The sequence below is a fragment of the Thunnus albacares genome, chromosome 9 (assembly GCF_914725855.1).
Source record: "Thunnus albacares chromosome 9, fThuAlb1.1, whole genome shotgun sequence".
In the NCBI taxonomy this organism is placed as follows: domain Eukaryota; kingdom Metazoa; phylum Chordata; class Actinopteri; order Scombriformes; family Scombridae; genus Thunnus; species Thunnus albacares.
Window position 1 is genome coordinate 25,541,898 of NC_058114.1, and position 17,047 is coordinate 25,558,944.

At 41.0% G+C, this 17,047-nt stretch overlaps 2 protein-coding genes across 19 annotated transcripts in view; both read left to right on the forward strand.

Annotated features, from left to right (window-relative positions):
* Nucleotides 1-159: 159 nt before the first annotated feature.
* Nucleotides 160-9,900, forward strand: oma1 (OMA1 zinc metallopeptidase). Of its 2 annotated transcripts, XR_006405116.1 has the most exons (9): nt 160-1,024; nt 1,925-2,153; nt 2,535-2,708; nt 3,159-3,266; nt 4,524-4,652; nt 4,935-5,009; nt 6,333-6,482; nt 6,644-6,947; nt 8,641-8,727. XR_006405116.1 is itself a non-coding variant. In XM_044362606.1 (8 exons), exons 1-8 carry the CDS (start codon nt 642-644, stop codon nt 8,953-8,955), a joined length of 1,563 nt encoding a protein of 520 aa, XP_044218541.1. In that variant the 5' UTR covers nt 163-641; the 3' UTR covers nt 8,956-9,900. The 2 variants fall into 2 exon arrangements, 1 of the variants encoding a protein (XP_044218541.1); XM_044362606.1 differs by lacking the exon at nt 6,644-6,947 and having other exon boundaries at nt 163-1,024; nt 8,641-9,900.
* Nucleotides 9,901-14,766: 4,866 nt separating this feature from the next.
* dab1a (DAB adaptor protein 1a) overlaps nt 14,767-17,047 on the forward strand; it is a 239,874-nt gene continuing 237,593 nt past the window's right edge. For 13 of the 17 annotated variants that reach the window (XM_044360762.1, XM_044360763.1, XM_044360751.1 and 10 more), the window contains exons 1-2: nt 14,828-14,915; nt 15,024-15,091. The gene's annotated coding sequence lies outside the window, so the exon portion shown is untranslated. Of the gene's footprint in view, nt 14,916-15,023; nt 15,092-17,047 lie in introns of all 17 variants that reach the window. The other 4 variants (XM_044360754.1, XM_044360759.1, XM_044360753.1 and 1 more) reach the window with 3 other exon arrangements.

Genomic DNA, 17,047 nt, shown 5'->3' on the forward strand with positions numbered 1-17,047 from the left:
CCATAGACTATAAAAATACAATACATGTTAAATTTTAGGTTGGCTAAACCTCTCTCGCGGGACTAGGGTTAAGGTTAGGGTTAGGTTAAGCATATAGGTTAAGGTTAACGTCAAGATCTCGCGAGGGTTTAGCAAATAGTCCCTCCGGCTGATCCGATCCAGCACCAACCTTCATTGCTGGCCGGTCGGAACTGTTGTCGCGGAGTTGTTTCTGGGGGAGACTCATTCTGGAAGCAGCAGCGCAAATATCCCAAACAACTTAAGTTCCTTTCAGTCCGTGTTGAACGTATCGGCGTTTCGGAAAGGGATTTAAAGGCTTTTAACTCGATAAGCATTTATAAATGAAACTTTTTGTACAGTTGCAAACATGTCCGTTAGCGGCTGTTGGATAGTGGTAACCAAGGTTACACGGAGCTAGCGCTGACATTGACAGCTGAGAACAGGTATGACTGTTCGCTATCAAATTAACTCAGGAAAAAAGTACCATTAACGTGCTCTGACAGTACATTCTGCTTTAGGATGACTTATTTCAGCCCTCTCAGACAATAGACGACTGTGTTGGCGTCGTCTGCAGTTACTAAAGACCTGGCAGCTGTTTTATCCGCCTGAACCAGGAAAGTTAAGAGTCCGCGGCACAAACTATGGCTTTACTTTGTGATCATGCTTTAAGGGGAGGTCGCTTCTGTTCCCTTTCTGCACTCCTGACTCGAAACTTCCAGGTGCGCAAACAAGCTGGACATTCTGTGAAGAAGGCGAACTGGTCTCTGTCCTCTCGGTCCAGCTGTCACACTGTTCACCTCAGAGCCACTCCGGCTGGACTACCTCTGTCATTACATGGCAATGCTGGGAGAGTGTGTTACCAGATTAGTCCCAAAATCACTTCTCCCCCGCAGTCTGGCCCTGTCCTGCTCCAGTGCGGACACCATTTCCACACCTCAGCTGCTGTTAGGGCTCTGCCTGCTGCTCCTCTCATATGGATGGTGCTCAAACCTGTGCAGAAGCTCCTGGCTATAATACTGGGCAGGTAGGAGACATAGTGGAGCTGTAGTCTTACAGTTAGGTGGCTTGTCAGTGTTGGTTAATCAGAACATAAATTAAAACTTTAATATGACACAATGAAACTGATAAGTAACATGTCCCATACATACAGTACATGTAAAAACGCAATTACACATAATTATTCTGGATAAAATGTGCCCTTTAATAAGTTGATAACATGGACGCAGAAAAACAGGCAAAATCTTGATAATTTTCCATTAAATATACATATAAATTGATAAATGTATTCATTGGTTTAAGGGAAAGTGTTCTTTAATCATACATCTCATAATGAACACATTCCTAATTGCTTAATCAACAGTTGTATTAATTGTGTCATTTGACTATAAACAAATTAATTACTGTAGGAATTGTTGCCTTGTTTCTTTTAATTAATTGGTTTTGATTAACTGCTAAAAAATTAATCACCGGACTAGACTGTCTATGATAGTGTGGTTTTGGCACACAAGCTCCAGAACACACTATCAGTGAGGCTTCACTTTGGCTTAAAATTGAATTTGCAACTCCCTGCAATACACAGAGTTGTTTTGTTCAGTCACTACTTCAAAAAGTATCGGCCCCCATAGTACATTGTCATGAGCCTGATTTATGCATGTTTTGATGCTATTTTCTTGGCCATAGTTAGTTTGAAAAGCAAATTATTCATCTCAGTGAGTCTGTTTGGATTCTTAAACTTCTAAATGGAACTTTTGCTACTGATTTTTCTACTTGCCTTTTCTACTAAATGCCAAACTTTCTGGCAAATTATCCTCCTCTTTTCATCTTTTACCACTTTGGTGCAGTATATGATGTAAAATTTCTTGCCTGAGGCTCTTTAAGCTACATAAAAGATATTTCAGAGCTTGTGGCCTCCCTCTGTGCACAGGAGTATAAGGAAGTGGTGGGTGGCACTACCAGCCAACCGCCGGCAGCTCATGCGCGAGTGGGCCTGGCAGCGCCGCTGGCAACTGGCAGCAATGACAGGAGTTGCCATGGTGATTGTAGCCCTTCTTCTCCTGACCCACCTGGATGAATCCCCTGTGACAGGACGGACCCGCCTCCTGGTGTTCAGCCGACAGAACTACATGGAGCTGGCAGCTCTGACTTCAGACGCGGTGAGAGGAGGAGGAGGGATGGGAGCAAACATGATGATGGTGATGATGTGCTTGGAGGGAGTTTATTGGATGATGATGGATCATCAGATCAGCAATCATGCTTTTTACATACAAAGCCCATATTTTTTTATATATATGACATTGACCTGTGTAAGAGGCTTTTTGTACTGATCTCCGTGTAAAGAAATATGAGCTGTCAGCTTCATACTTCCCAGAACATAACATTATTAATTGTGAGCGAAGATTCATGGAGTCAGTGAGTCAAGTAAAATTATATTTAGTTAAAAGAACAGAGGGGGACAAAACGTAATAATATGAGAAGTTAAGCAAATTTAAATTCTTCCTTATATGTTTATCTTATCTTATCTGTGTGTCTTTCAGTACATGGAGGAGTTTGCGGAGCTGTTTGTTCCGGAGACTGACCCTCGTCACCAGGTGGTGGAGCGGGTGGTGCAGCACCTGGCGCAAAGAAACAGCGACATCCCTGAAATGTCTGAGGTCACCTGGAGCGTCCACGTGGTGCAAAGCCCCAACACCAACGCCTTTGTCCTTCCAGTCAGTAAAAGAAATACAGAACAAGAATTAGATACTCAAGTGTCTTTCAATATTATTACATTATTGTATCTTTAAACTCATGTGTGAGGAGGTTTTCACATGACAGAGTGTGTCTTTACAACTGTTTCTCCTCTCAAGTTTCCTTGTTACAGCAATTGAAGAAGGCGGATTAGTTTTTCAAACTCTAGTTTTCTTGCATTTGCTTCCTGTTCACATGACAAATAGCTAAGAAAGTAAAATATGAGTGAATATTAGGTAAATAAGGTAAATAGTATTTACTATAAGTTGCTCAGAGAAGGTGTGGTTTGCAGGTCTGGGATAATTAACACATGTAGCGGGATGAGACAGGTGGTCACAAACAGGTTGACAGTTTTTTTTTTTGTACAATCTGTACAGAATATCTGTAAACACCTTGTGGCTCAGATTTTGACTGTATTTTGCTTTGGGTAGAACGGGAAAGTGTTCATGTTTACTGGGATGCTGGATGCTGTGGCAGATGTTCACCAGCTCTCCATTGTCCTGGGACACGAGATGGCTCATGCATTATTGGGACACTCTGTAAGTACACAACCCTCTGAAGACTGTGTTTGTGTCTGTGGCCCCTTCTTTCCGCCCTTGATTATATCACCTTTCATGTGAGTTTTCTGTAGTACTTTACCTGACAGTGGGAGTCAATCAGTTTATGTGACAAGACAATATCTTGTTCATCTGCTCATATGAAGTGCAGGACATATAATAGGCAATGTATTATACCTGTCACTTTATTCATATACAGAAAGCAATCTCTCATCATGTGCATTTATTCATTCAATACAAGTTGTAGTTGTGTGAAGGAATCAAACATTAAATGGCACAACACACAAATCCACAGCTCTGAGTTTGATGCTGAAAACACAGAAATCTGTCAGCTCTGTGGAGCATGAATATAGTTCCTCCGTCTGAATTGGTGCAGTGTACAAAAAACAGCATGGTGTTCTGAAATATGACAGGCTTAGTTGATAGCGGCAGACCTTGCTTTGCATGAGGATGAGTCACTGAAAACAATTAAAGTGCAAATATGACAAAGAACAAAGTTTAGTCATTTAGAAGCCCTGGGCACACGGAGAAGAAGTACAGCTGGAAGTCTTCCAGGTCTCTCCCACACAAGGCTGTAAAATATGTATGCGGACCTCCTATAGCTATGCCTTATACACTATACACTATTCATCATCAGCCCCCACTCTGTCTCAGAAGTATAGTAATGGCTGAAGTGGCATCAGTTGCAGTGTTGTTGCATCAGCCGGTGATGAAGACTCACTGACAGTCAACCCCTAACACTTACTGATCCTGTCAGGGCTATGATGACCAAAGTCCTGTCGACCCAGGGCACTGTCGTGCTTTATTAATTCTCCACAGATGGCTGTTTTTACTCCGGCTATAAAAGCCCAATCTTCTTGTTCTAAAAAAGTGTCTAATGAAGTTGTGGGTATTTCGAGACTTTAAACGTCCTCGGAGGAAATGCTTGAAGGAGATTTTAATAAGATGAAGGGAATGAGCATTGATGGGCTTGGTATTACCCAGTAGATGTGCTCTATTGGATTGGCTGTTAAAACCTCTAAATCTGTTACAGCGTTAAAGATTCGCTAAAATAGATGGGAACGATCGATATGTTCCAGCTGCCTCTCTCATCCCCCAAAAACTTTTTACCTCTATTTTTCTCTCTCTATCCCATTCCCTTCTTTTTTTTACCCAAATCCCTCACTTTACTCCTTCCTTCATTTTCTCCTCTGTCACCCCTTCCTTGTCATTCCACATTGCTCTGTTCTCCTCCCCCAGGCAGAACAGGCCAGTCTGTCTCATGTCGTGGACCTCCTGTCCGTTGTTTTGCTGACAGCCATCTGGGCCGTGTGTCCTCGAGACAGCCTGGCACTGCTGGGACAGTGGGTACAGGACAAGCTCACACAGGTGACACATATTACTGTGAATCATGTTTTTTTTGTTGTTTTTTTTACAGAATGTTAACCATATATCCTGTATAACACAGTTTCCTGATTGCCTCTCAAGTAAGGAAACGTTGACACACCTGATATACAATGTTCACTGACATGGCAACATGGTACTATATGTTGTAATGCCATTGTTATTGTAGATCTGTCTGAATGTTAAAGCACTGGAATAAACTCTGACTTTCACTAAATTTTGCTAATCTTATAGTTCTCATACATACGTCATTTGTTTCTCCCTCAGTTTATGTTCAACCGTCCTTACAGCAGGAAACTGGAGGCTGAAGCAGATCAAGTCGGATTGCAGTTGGCTGCTAAGGTATCATCGTCCCTAATTTGTTATTACTTAAAAGGGCACTCCACGATTTTACACATGAAGTTCAGTTTACTCCCTGGTGATCTCATCAGGGTTATCTTGGCTTGGGCTTGAGACTTTTAACAAAAAAACTACATTACAAACTGGACGTGTGGGGTTTGGCAGGTGTCTAAAGCCCCTTTCACACATACTGTCTATCCCTGAAATGTTCGGGAACATTTCCTGCATAGGGTCATGTGTGAATGGGAGCAGGAATCGCTATTCAGGGAAATCTGTACCGCCAATTTCTCACCTCAAGACCTAGTAACATTTCAGGGACAAGGCCTGTACGGCTGTAGTAACATTGCAGCAGTAACATTGCGGGGACAAGCACCTAAAAGGTTACGTCCATCTGACGAAAGACGTTTTCACATGGAGCTAGCGAACCAATTGCAAGACTCATCATGGCGGCCGCGTCACAAAATTTCTTATATTACGGCTTAACAGCACACTAAAATATGTCCCAGGAAACATTTGAGGTGAGAAATAGGCAATGCAGTAACATGATCTTGATTCATATTTAATCAGGACTGCCTAGTTTGAAAATTTGATCTGCGTTTCGTGAGCTTCACCCTCTTCTGTTGAGTGTTATGGCGGTTGGCATCCATAAGTGTTGCATTACCGCCATCTGCTGGACTGTCCCTTGCCCCATCTATTCCGACATTGCCATGGCATGTATGTAAAGGCACAAGACGGAGATGTTCTTGAATGTAGCTGCATGTGTGAATAGTGAAAATCACTATCGGTGCCTGAGAGGTTATCCCAGTAATTTACCGGGAACTATGTGTGAAAGAGGCTTAATGAAAGATGCTATTAAGTAGCATTATGGGAAATGTAGGATCCAGCATTGACCCATACAAGCGACTAAAAGTTTGCATATCTCGGCCTCTGCTGCTTTGATTTTGACCATTGTTTTTTCAATCTGTCTCTTTTAGTGCCCCACCTTTGTGCAAATCCAATACAAAATCTTTGGAGTACCCCTTTAATATAATATGACAATACTAAAGATCACTGGGGCCTTTGGAGTGGTTATGTTTAATGATTAAGGCCTTGTTTAAACATGTCTTGCTCCTTATAGGCTAATCAGCATTTTAACATTTCAGACTTAAACTGTAACGTAGCTGTTGTTATTAAGCCCTGTAATCTCTCAACAGGACACTAGGGGGCACCATTGTCAAACTAAACTAACCTTATGTTATTAGTGAAGATTTTCAGCTCAAGACAGAGAGATGCCACACTGTATGTGTGTGTGTTTCTAAGTCTATGGGGTGTGTGTGTCCTTCCAAGGCATGTGCAGATGTGCGAGCGGGCCCTGTATTCTGGCAGCAAATGGAAATCAGAGACCAGCTGAGTGGAGAGCCCACCTTCCCCGAGTGGCTGTCTACACATCCATCGCACAGAAACAGAGTTACTCAGCTGGACCGCCTCATACCACAGGTACACACGCACAGGAACAAAAGATCTTTTCATGCTACTTTTTTTTACTTAAATTATATAAGTAGACAAATTTCTGTAGCTTTGATTAATCTCTTTGTCTAAAGTGAAAGTATATTTGATCCCTGTATGAAGAGAGAGCCCGACACCTGTCTGTTGTTTAGGAGAATCAGTGCAGCTTGGGAGCTGTTGGAAGGAGTCTTAATGGAGCTAATGAATCGTCTGGAGAGATGTACATCCACCTGCAGACATGGAGAGGAGGGCAGAGAGGAAGGAGAGACTTGGGGAGGAGAGGAAAGATTCAGGGTTTAAGGAAGACAGGAAAAACATTTTGCCACTCTGGGGCCTGGATATCTGCTTATCTGCTTATAACTTAATGTCTTGGAGGCTTTGAGCTGAGGACCTGAAAGAAAACAGCCCTGCGGTAGCAGCTCGATCCCACAGGCTCACACATGTTCCTGTACTGTGGTGAGACAATCAATCGTATCTTAAGGCTAGAAGGGAAATCAGCAAGTGGTTAAAGCAGCAACTTCTATGGTAGCGTTAACATCCCAAGTCATTACATCTCATGTATGAGTGAGAGAGAGAGAAAAAGAAAGAGAGAGAGAGATTAACAATGTATCAGGCAGCAGCGACTTTAACCTTGAGCGTGAGTTGGATTGTTGGTACACCATCAGATGCTCCAAGCACCAAAGACGAACAGATGGGTAAACCACTAATTGTCCATCAGGTGCCTGTGTTATTGAGTGTGTACATGTTCTATGAGTGTGTGTGTGTGTGTGTGTGTGTGTGTGTGTGTGTTATAGGTATGTGCCCGTGCATCATACTGAAACCCTGTGTGGTAGATTGACCTCTAGCAGCAGTCGCTGGCGAGGCCAGGCTGTAGCCACAGGCAGCGAAGTGATGAAGACTATTGTTTGGGGATTCATCGGCCTGCATTGTGTGTGAGAACTCTTTGGCTCTGGTATCTGTAATACCCTCCTCACACCAAACTGCTCAATCCAGCGTAGCAGCACACACAAACCAGTTAACAGCTGAGCTCGGTCGGGTGAAAGTGAAGCATAATGTGATGGTTTTAACCTTGCAAAAAGGTGACAGCATCAAGCTACTTAACCCAACTCTTCTGAGGGCACTCCGCCTCCACTAGTGTGCTCATCATCCTTAAGCAAAGCACATTAAGTCCACTGGTAGCATGAGAGGGAGAGCCTGTTGAGTGGGAAGCCGAGTGCATGTATGTGCTCAGAGTCTTGTAGGTGATTCTAAGTGAGAGATTAATGAGTTGGTTGTATGTGGGTGTGTAAGACAGTCTGTACATGCTGGCTGGTGATTGCAGTTATATCCAACCTCTATGAGACTGATTCAACATAGAGGAGTCACATGCTCTAATATCTTTGATTATCTTTGTGGTGTCTGTCCTATTTAGTTTCCCTTTAGCTCAATGTATTTGTTTATCTTGGTATCTTTGTTGTCTTTGTTTGTCTCTGGTTTCTTCTGTTTTTGTTTCTTTTTCTTTCTTCCACATTCTCTGTCTATCTGTCTCACTCTCTTTTTGTCTCATTTCAGTTCACAGCTGTGTTTTGATTAAATATACAGTAGAAGTCCTTATCACAAAGTAAAAAGAACAAGAAGCTGATAATAATGATACTGAATCAGGGTTTTTTGGGGGGGAGGGGTAGTTGGGTCTTGGGTCTTGAGGAGTTGTCGCATGTATTCACTGACAAATAGCCTTAACTATACACACACTGCACTGCTATGTTCACAACTATAACGACACTTGCTACGCACACAACCTACACTCTGAGCTATTCCTTATGCTACTTGTGAAACACATTTTAGTTCAAAAAACATCTTAAAAATACATTTAAAAATAGAATTCCCCAGTGCTTAGGCCCGCCGGGTTTACAATACACTGGTGGAAACCCTGCTGCATACAAAAACAACAAATGGCTCTCCACCAAACCAATAGACATTTATTACAGGACATACAACAGCCATCTTATATTGTGTTTGTTGTCAATGAGCTTTTTGTCTGAAGTTTAATTATGTTTTGTATTTCATTTGTGTAAAGACATTTTTTTTTATTTCATTTTGAATTGAGCAAGTTAAGTTTTCTTTATGTGAAAGTGTCTGTGTGTTTGTTCTTCTTTCTGTCTCTGTCCAGGCCCTGGAGTTGAGGGAAAGCTGTCTCTGCCCTGCTCTACCTGCTACTGACCCTCGTACCGTCTTCTCCAAGAGTGTCCGTGTGTTGCTGGAGAAGGCTAATGACCATGGGAGAGCAGGGCCAGGGGAGTCACTCAAGCCCCTTCCCCGCAGCCCTACCAGACTGCCTGCAGCTCTGCTTGCCCAGACTATGCTTCCTCTTTCCCCAAACACGGATCAAGAGATCAAAGGTCCAGTCCCAGTCATAACCTCAGACAAAGCTGTTGCACCCCCTGTTCCTGCTGAGAAACAGCACAGGGTGCAGAGCACCAGCTGACAGGGATGTTAAGTCCTCACAAACTTCTGATTTTTCACATGAGTGAGTGATTGCTATACTGCTCAGCTGCTGTATTTGCAGAACTGCAGACTATTTACTGCTGCTAAAAGACTTTTCATGCTTGTCGTCTATTAAATGTCAGAGTTCCTGAGTGCACATGTGGTAAGAGTTTGTCTCTGTTGTTACACTAAAGACTCATACTGGTTGCTTACCGTTGAGGGTGGAGCTGGGGATGGTGGTGAGGAAAGAAGCAGATAAGGTCATTCTGAACTGAGAAAATATTGGGAAAAAGTCAACAAAAATAAATAGGAGAAGAAGAAAAAACTCAGTGGCCCTTCCTAACCTTTCTTTCTACTGCAGCTACTACTGACTGAACTTCAGGGAATGTTGTCCATGCCTAGTGACTACAAAGATGCCATATTAATTAGATAACCTCGGATGGGGAAATGCTGAACTGATTAGCAAAGCTTCCATACATTTCGAGATTAATATGTGCATTATTCATCGACACACGGCAACAGACGAGAGTAAGCACTTTGTGCATGCATGTTGGAGGCTTTGTCCATGGCAGGCAGAGGACATCTACATTCTCATTATGACTGCTGCATTCTCATGCCACACACACAGCATTTATGCATTCTCTAGCCTGAGGGACTTAATGGTGTAAATTTATGCTCGGTTGTTTGCAGGTTTTAAAACGCCATCTTCTGCACAGGAATGCCAATATCCACCGTCAAGCTTTGAGAAATCTTTCATGGGATTTTATAAAATCTTATTTAACAAGGCAAGTTGACTGAGAAAACATTCTCATTTACAGCAACAGCCTGCGAGCACAGTCGCTCGATGACAAGGGGAGGGCAGTTATGGTTCATATCTCGGTAATCTTTTGTGTGTGGGTAATCTTTTGAGTATGTGTGTGCTGAAACAAATAGCACACTTGTTATACTGTGAAATCAAAAGGGTACTACTGTGTTTTCTTTTGGGATAAATTATTTTATTTGTGTCATGCATCTTAAGAGCTGAGCCTGCAACAGCCTGTAAAATATCAGTCAACAGTCAGTAGAAGCTTTATTTTACTGCAAACAGGATAGGTCTTTATCAGTCTACAGGTATATTAGAAGAAGTGGGCAGAGATAGGATTTGCATAAAATTGTGCAATAAAGAGCCAAGGTGAATGTTGTTTTTTGCATATCAACGACCAAATTGGTTGCCAAAAAAATAAAAGCTTTGAAAGAAAAAAAGTGTTATTTTGGCTTTTTTATCGTAACATCCACTAAAATTCAAATGGATCAAACATGTACATATATGATCAACAAAAATGAAGATTAGGGGAACACAATTTAATATGTACTCTGCGTGTGAGAGATTAAGAGGAAATTATGAGCCTGTGTGACATTGCATAAGAACATCAAAAAGCTCCAACCAACCAATTTAGCAGTGGGTGAAAGATGTGCAGAAATGTAGACTTATGCACCAAACAGTTTGTTCTATAGTGTTCATATATGTATTTGTATGAGTGTTTGGCAGCTACAGCAGTTACTCATTGATGCAAAGCTCCTGGGGGAAGTCCTCACTGGCCTCTCACAGCTGATCAGACAGATGAAAAGTTTGGATCGCATAGACAAGATTATACTAAGACGGTCATAATCAAATGAAAGCTCCTAGAATTCCCATCAGTCGGCCTCACTGCAGAGCTTTTGTAATTTCTGCCAACTGTTACAAGTTCTTGCTTGTTGACTACAAGATCAATCCTACAGTCTGTTTTATCTCTGTGTACTAAAAAGAGCATAAGAGCAACCCTTTTAGCACATGGGCCTTCTTACTTTCTGCTGCCGAAGGCAAGTTTCAATAAAAATGTGTAAAGGTGTTGCTCTCCCTGCTCTCACAGATTTGACCTTTTTCAGGATTTTTGGATACCCAGCTCCCATTTATTCTCACGGAGACTTCCCATTTCCTTGTCACATTGTCGTGTGCACATTGAAGCATCTGGATGTGGCTCCCTCACCACTCAGAGAGAAATTGGAACATGAGCAGGCAACAGATGACACACTCACACCCAGAGGTAATTGTAATGAGTGTGATACAACACACACACACACACACACACACACTGCGCTGAGTAATTGTAGCCTACTGCTGGAGTCTAAACAATACTGCGACAGAGGGCTTAATCAAGCAAAACAAAGACACAGCAGTCGGATGGATTGAAAGGACAGAAATAGAAAATAGACAAAGTGGAACCAGGGGGATTGACAGGAGAGAAGAAAAGAAACAAGAGCATCCTTTTGGTGTGATTTACATTTAAATCAAACATTTGATTTTTAACATATTTCTGCACTAATGCTGGATGAGAAAGTCCCTTTCTGTGTCGTGTGTAGCCCTGGGCGTAGAAGAAATCTGTTCCATGAAGTGAGTCAGAAATCAGATGTCTATGTCTGTAACTTCACCTCAAGTCACAGATTGTTTTGTGTTTATATATTCTCCCGCCCACTAGAGACATCAGACCGCTTCTGAGACCTCTGACAAACTGCTTGCAGGTATTTCAAGGTATTGACAAGTACAGCACTGCTGAAAAGTAGGAGAAATAGCAGAAAAGGTAGCACACCCACAACAGAGAAGGCAGAAAGCACGGTATACGGCAAACTCAAGATGCTGTTTCCCCAACAAAAACACTCCCAGAGAGAGTCAGGGCAGTGAAAGAGCAACCCAACACATCTGCTGTGTAGGTGGCTGAATGATGTCCCAGAATGCATCCTGGCTACCCTCTGACCTCCCTGTGGAGTGTTGCTCGAAGTGGCTCATCCACAATTCCATTTCTTGGATCCGCACCGACACACACACATAAATACACATGCAGCAGCTGGGCTACGGCATGTAGAGGGAATATGGTGATGAAAATGTGTGTGCGGTTGTGGTAAAAGTTGCTGTGTCCTTCCGCTGTGCATTAATTATACATGTGGCATGTGGGTGTCTGATTGAAATGAATATTTTACTGCTTTTAATCAGTGCCATTGCCAGAGTGATGGAGCATCTGGCTGTGTTACCTGGGTAATTAAAGATGCTGTCTCACACACGCACACATGCAAGTCTCAGAGGTTGTGTCTGCAGTATGAGACAGAAGTACTCCAGAGGTTTACTAATGAGTCAAAATTAGATTTGGAATGTTTTAAAGCAATGGGGCCCCATGGAGAAATAAAGATCGCTTCTTCTTTTTTGCCTTTGTCTAACTTTGATCAACAAAAGGCTTTTCAAACAGGCTGGGGTACAATGGAAAAACCTCTTTTAGGTCAGGGATTAATCTTAGCAATATGAGTACCAATGTTGCTGTAGTTAAATCTTACAGTGTGATATGTACCAAATGAAAAATATAAACTATATGTGTATTATGTACATGTACTTCAAATGGCAGTTAAGGTATATAAATACCTGTTGACATTAGTAAAACTGCACACACCTCAGGCTAAAATGTCTAAATGGAGGTGGAGACGAGGTTTAGACACCGTTGAGGGCTTTCTCTTGATGTAGCCATTTCTTTCTGCTGTCTAAGAGAAAGTTTTGTGTTTCACTTGTTAATGTAAATTTGCTACTTCCTGTGCACTGAGAGGAAGATTTCTCCCCGCTGAGCATACCTGGAACTACATTTTATTTTTAGCAAATAGGGCAAAACTGAAGCGCTCGGGAAGGGCGGGGTTGTTCTTCTTTGTTGCAGTCTTGTCTGACCTAAGTAGGCTGATAACGCACTACTTTCTTCCTGACATAGAAACCTTGTGTAGTGCAGCTCAAATTAGACATAATGTTGAATCTAATGTCTGCATTAGACATACAACGCCAGCCTGAGAGAGTCATGTTTCACTCAAAAAAGCTTCAAGTTGTGATTTATGCAGACAGTTAAAAATGAACACAACCCTGTATAAAGACACTTTCTGGCCTATAATATAATATTTTTGGCATATCTTACTTGTTCAGGGATTTTCCTGAGAACTGTGCCTCTGTTATGTGAACCACAGTGAGGGAAGAGTCTGGCACGGGGTCATCGAGGCTATCTGGGTATTCTCTTTCAACACACAATACAGGTCTTCCTCTAATGGCTCCTCGTGTCCTCTCCGTCTGTCTTATCATCTTGATCTGTGCCTGTGTGTGTGTGTGTGTGTGTGTGTACGCACACGCTCATGGTTGAACTGGTAGAGGTTTTTATAGTCTGGCTGCTCTGATGCTATTAGAGATTAGGATGTTAACACAGTCCCTCATCTGACTGCATCGATCCCATCCCTCGCAGTGGAATCACATTAATACTAACAACGTCAGGTACAAGCTTTGTAGCTCTCTTTACCCCTCTCTCTCTTTTTTACATTTGCTTCTCTGTCAGTGTTGATTTAAATTTGAATAACCAGCTTTCTTGTCGGTCTTTCAACAAGGAGAGGGGTGCAATCTAATGAAGGGAACGAGGGGAAAGAAGATTGCAGAAGCAGAGGGGGACTAGAGGATGTGGAAATGAGATGAGATGAAATGGTTTACATCAGTCTTCCCCAGATGCTTTGACACTGGTAGCTTTCAGTGTTTGAGCGCATACATCAAGTCACATCTCAGGGTAAGCATATTAAGATAGTGAACAAGTTCTTTTTATGGGCTTGTGAGAAAAATGAACAACATGTAACGGTTTATTCAAGGACAGGTAGTGAAAAAGTGAGATTAAAGATTGTTGATGACACTGGAATTAGATTAAAGATGACACTGAAATTGTAAGAAAATTGTGTTCTACTGTTGTAGACTACACAGAAACCAACACGTGCCTTTTTCAGTCTTTGTATCTGTCAGAGCAGCAGTGCATTATATTCTTCCTCTCACCTCCTCTGTGATCCCCGTGAATCCATCAGGACAGCATGAGAGAGAAGAACTCAGACCAAAATGCTGTCAGTCAATGTCAGTAAAATTCATCAAACTGTGACGGACCTGGTTGGGCATTTAGGCCTATTGTACTATACAACTGTCAAGCACAGTGGGTGTGTTTTGATGGCTCCCACTTCAGAAGAACACCTTCAACAATGATGTTATCTACACCTTGTAGTTAACTTTAAAATGTAAAAGGTTTAATTTTATTCATGTATACAGTGCATGGCTGTAAAATAGGGGCTTTAACAGGCACTATTTGTATCTTTATTTCTTGAGAAAGCAGGACACCACATTTTCATCCCAGAGGATGGTCAAATTTACATGATACATTTTATGTATCTATGTCATTTAGTGTGTCTTCTGATAATACAAATGCTAGTTGGCAGTGCCTGGGACCAACATATAAAAACACAATTTCTTAAAGAGCCTGCACCATCTTTATGCATTTTCAAGTTGTGTAGCTTGTCACTTTCTTGCATAATGGGTGGTGCAAATTGTCCACATGTAGCATCTGCAAAAATATGACAAAATGCCAAAATGAAATATTTGAGGTAGTGTTAGTCTGCACATAATGGGACTAGAGAGCCACAGACTGAAGGAAAATCATCTTCTTCATGGATGAAGGCAACTTCATCATAGAAATGGACCACAGTGCATGCTTGCTGGCAGCTGAGAGCTGTAATTAGCCTTAGAAGCCCTGCCTTGCACACCCACACAGGTGTTTTACAGTAAATTATCCTCATTAGACATAATCTCGGATTGAAGTTGAGCAGCCCCATAATGGAATTATGAATTTACCTGAGGTCACCTGCAGTAACTCAATGTACCAGTGAGAATGATGAAGGTATTAAGGTCCATTCATGTATAATAATATGCAAATTATGTAGAGCTATATAAATACTTTCTGTCCATAACTTTCAGTGACTGTAATGTGGAAAAAGAAGAGTGGTAGAGGTGCAGGCAGAGAGTGAGGGAGCTCAATCAAGCGGAAAGGTCTGTACACGCTCATGTAGAAAAGAGGACTAATAATCAGTGAGTGAACCATGGATGTGTTGGGTCCTTCAACTAAGGTTGGAACAATAGTTGTGTCTGTAGTTTGTAAAATGGTGAACCATACGGTTCAGTAAATTGCTGGAAGGTGCTTCCCCAGCTGCAATAAATTTGTCTCTTGAATACAGCAGGAGGGACTTCGCAACCAGCTTGAGGTGGAAAAGACGCTCGAAAAAATGGACATGGACGGTTAAAGGTGAGATTTATGATTTATTCTTTAGTACTTTCAAAGAATATGTTTCAGATTCACAAGGGTTTAAAGAATGATGAGCTTGGACTGAGTTAGGTGAAAACATGCCACAAGTCATAGTTTATCAGGCTAAAACATGCTGTAAGATGTAGCTAGTTTAAGGTTATTCGGCTACACAATGCTACAAGTTATAAGTTAGCTTATTAGGTTAAAACATGCTACAGGTTAAAATTTATTAGGCTACAACAAACTGTAAGTATTAGTTTAAACATGATACGAGTTCTGGTTTATTAAGCTAAAATATGTTACAAAATGTTGTTCATTGCTAAATTATAGCTATAAATTATAATTATATATTATTAGGTTAAAACATGCTACAAGTTCTGGTTTATAAGGTTAAAACATGCTAACTTACATGTTAAACTTTATGAGGCTAAAACATGCTACAAGTTCTAGTTTATAAGGTTAAAACATGCTAACTTACATGTTAAACTTTATAAGGCTAAAACATGCTACAAGTTCTAGTTTATAAGGTTAAAACATGCTAACTTACATGTTAAACTTTATAAGGCTAAAACATGCTACAAGTTCTAGTTTATAAGGTTAAAACATGCTAACTTACATGTTAAACTTTATAAGGCTAAAACATGCTACAAGTTCTAGTTTATAAGGTTAAAACATGCTAACTTACATGTTAAACTTTATAAGGCTAAAACATGCTACAAGTTCTGGTTTATAAGGTTAAAACATGCTAACTTACATGTTAAACTTTATAAGGCTAAAACATGCTACAAGTTCTGGTTTATAAGGTTAAAACATGCTACAAGTTCTAGTTTATAAGGTTAAAACATGCTAACTTACATGTTAAACTTTATAAGGCTAAAACATGCTACAAGTTCTGGTTTATAAGGTTAAAACATGCTAACTTACATGTTAAACTTTATAAGGCTAAAACATGCTACAAATTCTGGTTTATAAGGTTAAAACATGCTACATGTTAAACTTTATTTGGCTAAAACATGCTGCAAGTTCTGGTTTATTAAGCTAAAACATGCTACAAAATGTTGTCCATTGACATGCTAAATTATAGCTTATTATGTTACAACATGCTACAAGTTCTAGTCTTTAAGGCTGAAACATGCTACAAGTTATAGTTTATATGGTTAAAACACTTAACAAGTTAGCAGTTTGTGCTTCTCATGTATTAGCATTACATTCATTAGCATACTCTGAAATATGCAAACCCCAGGTTGTTAAACAAAATATATACCATGATCTGGGTGAATACTCTTTTCTGATTGGCTGGCAGGTGTGCGTTCCAAGCGTGTATTACACACGTAGTTTGGCTCAAGTTTAATTACCGTTCTAAATTCATCCGCTACCCAACCTGTAACCATAGCAACATTAAAGAGCACAGCTGTCAAAGCTTACTCGTTATGAAGTTTTGAAGAATGGGACGCAGCAGAGGAAAAAGAAATGGAGAAGAAAAGAAGAAACCAAGTGGAAAAATGGCACAAGGAACTGACATCTGAAGAGCTTAAAATGATAGAGGAAGAGAGGGATGAGATTAATACAAAAAAGGTAATAAATAAAATGGGCAGTTAATATACTGAGACTTTCTCTACTAAAAACAAAAGAAGAGACATAGCCTACTTTGTGGTTATGCTTAAGGACGTGGATTTTATGCCTTGGTTCATGCTGGCAGCGAGTACAGTGTGGCACGATGTCATGACAACAGCAAGCTCTTGCTTCATAACCTTTCCGTTTTTGCAAAACTTTCACCAAAAATTTTAGTGAAATTTTACATTGTTGGCAAATGACCATGGTATAAGCGGGATAATCAACTTGTAGGTGTGCCTTAAACTGATTTAAGGCACTTCGTGGAAAACCGCTTCGCGTCGGGTGGTTCATCGCCTCCACGTCATGTCTTAAAACCGTTAAACACACACCTACTCGTTGATT

Bases quoted from the DNA above. Each gene is read 5' to 3' on its own strand.
- oma1 (XM_044362606.1), top strand. From the start codon at position 642: ATGGCTTTACTTTGTGATCATGCTTTAAGGGGAGGTCGCTTCTGTTCC. The intron at 2,709-3,158 runs GTCAGTAAAAGA...TGCTTTGGGTAG, and splicing joins CCAACGCCTTTGTCCTTCCA to AACGGGAAAGTGTTCATGTT. The intron at 4,653-4,934 runs GTGACACATATT...TTTCTCCCTCAG, and splicing joins TACAGGACAAGCTCACACAG to TTTATGTTCAACCGTCCTTA.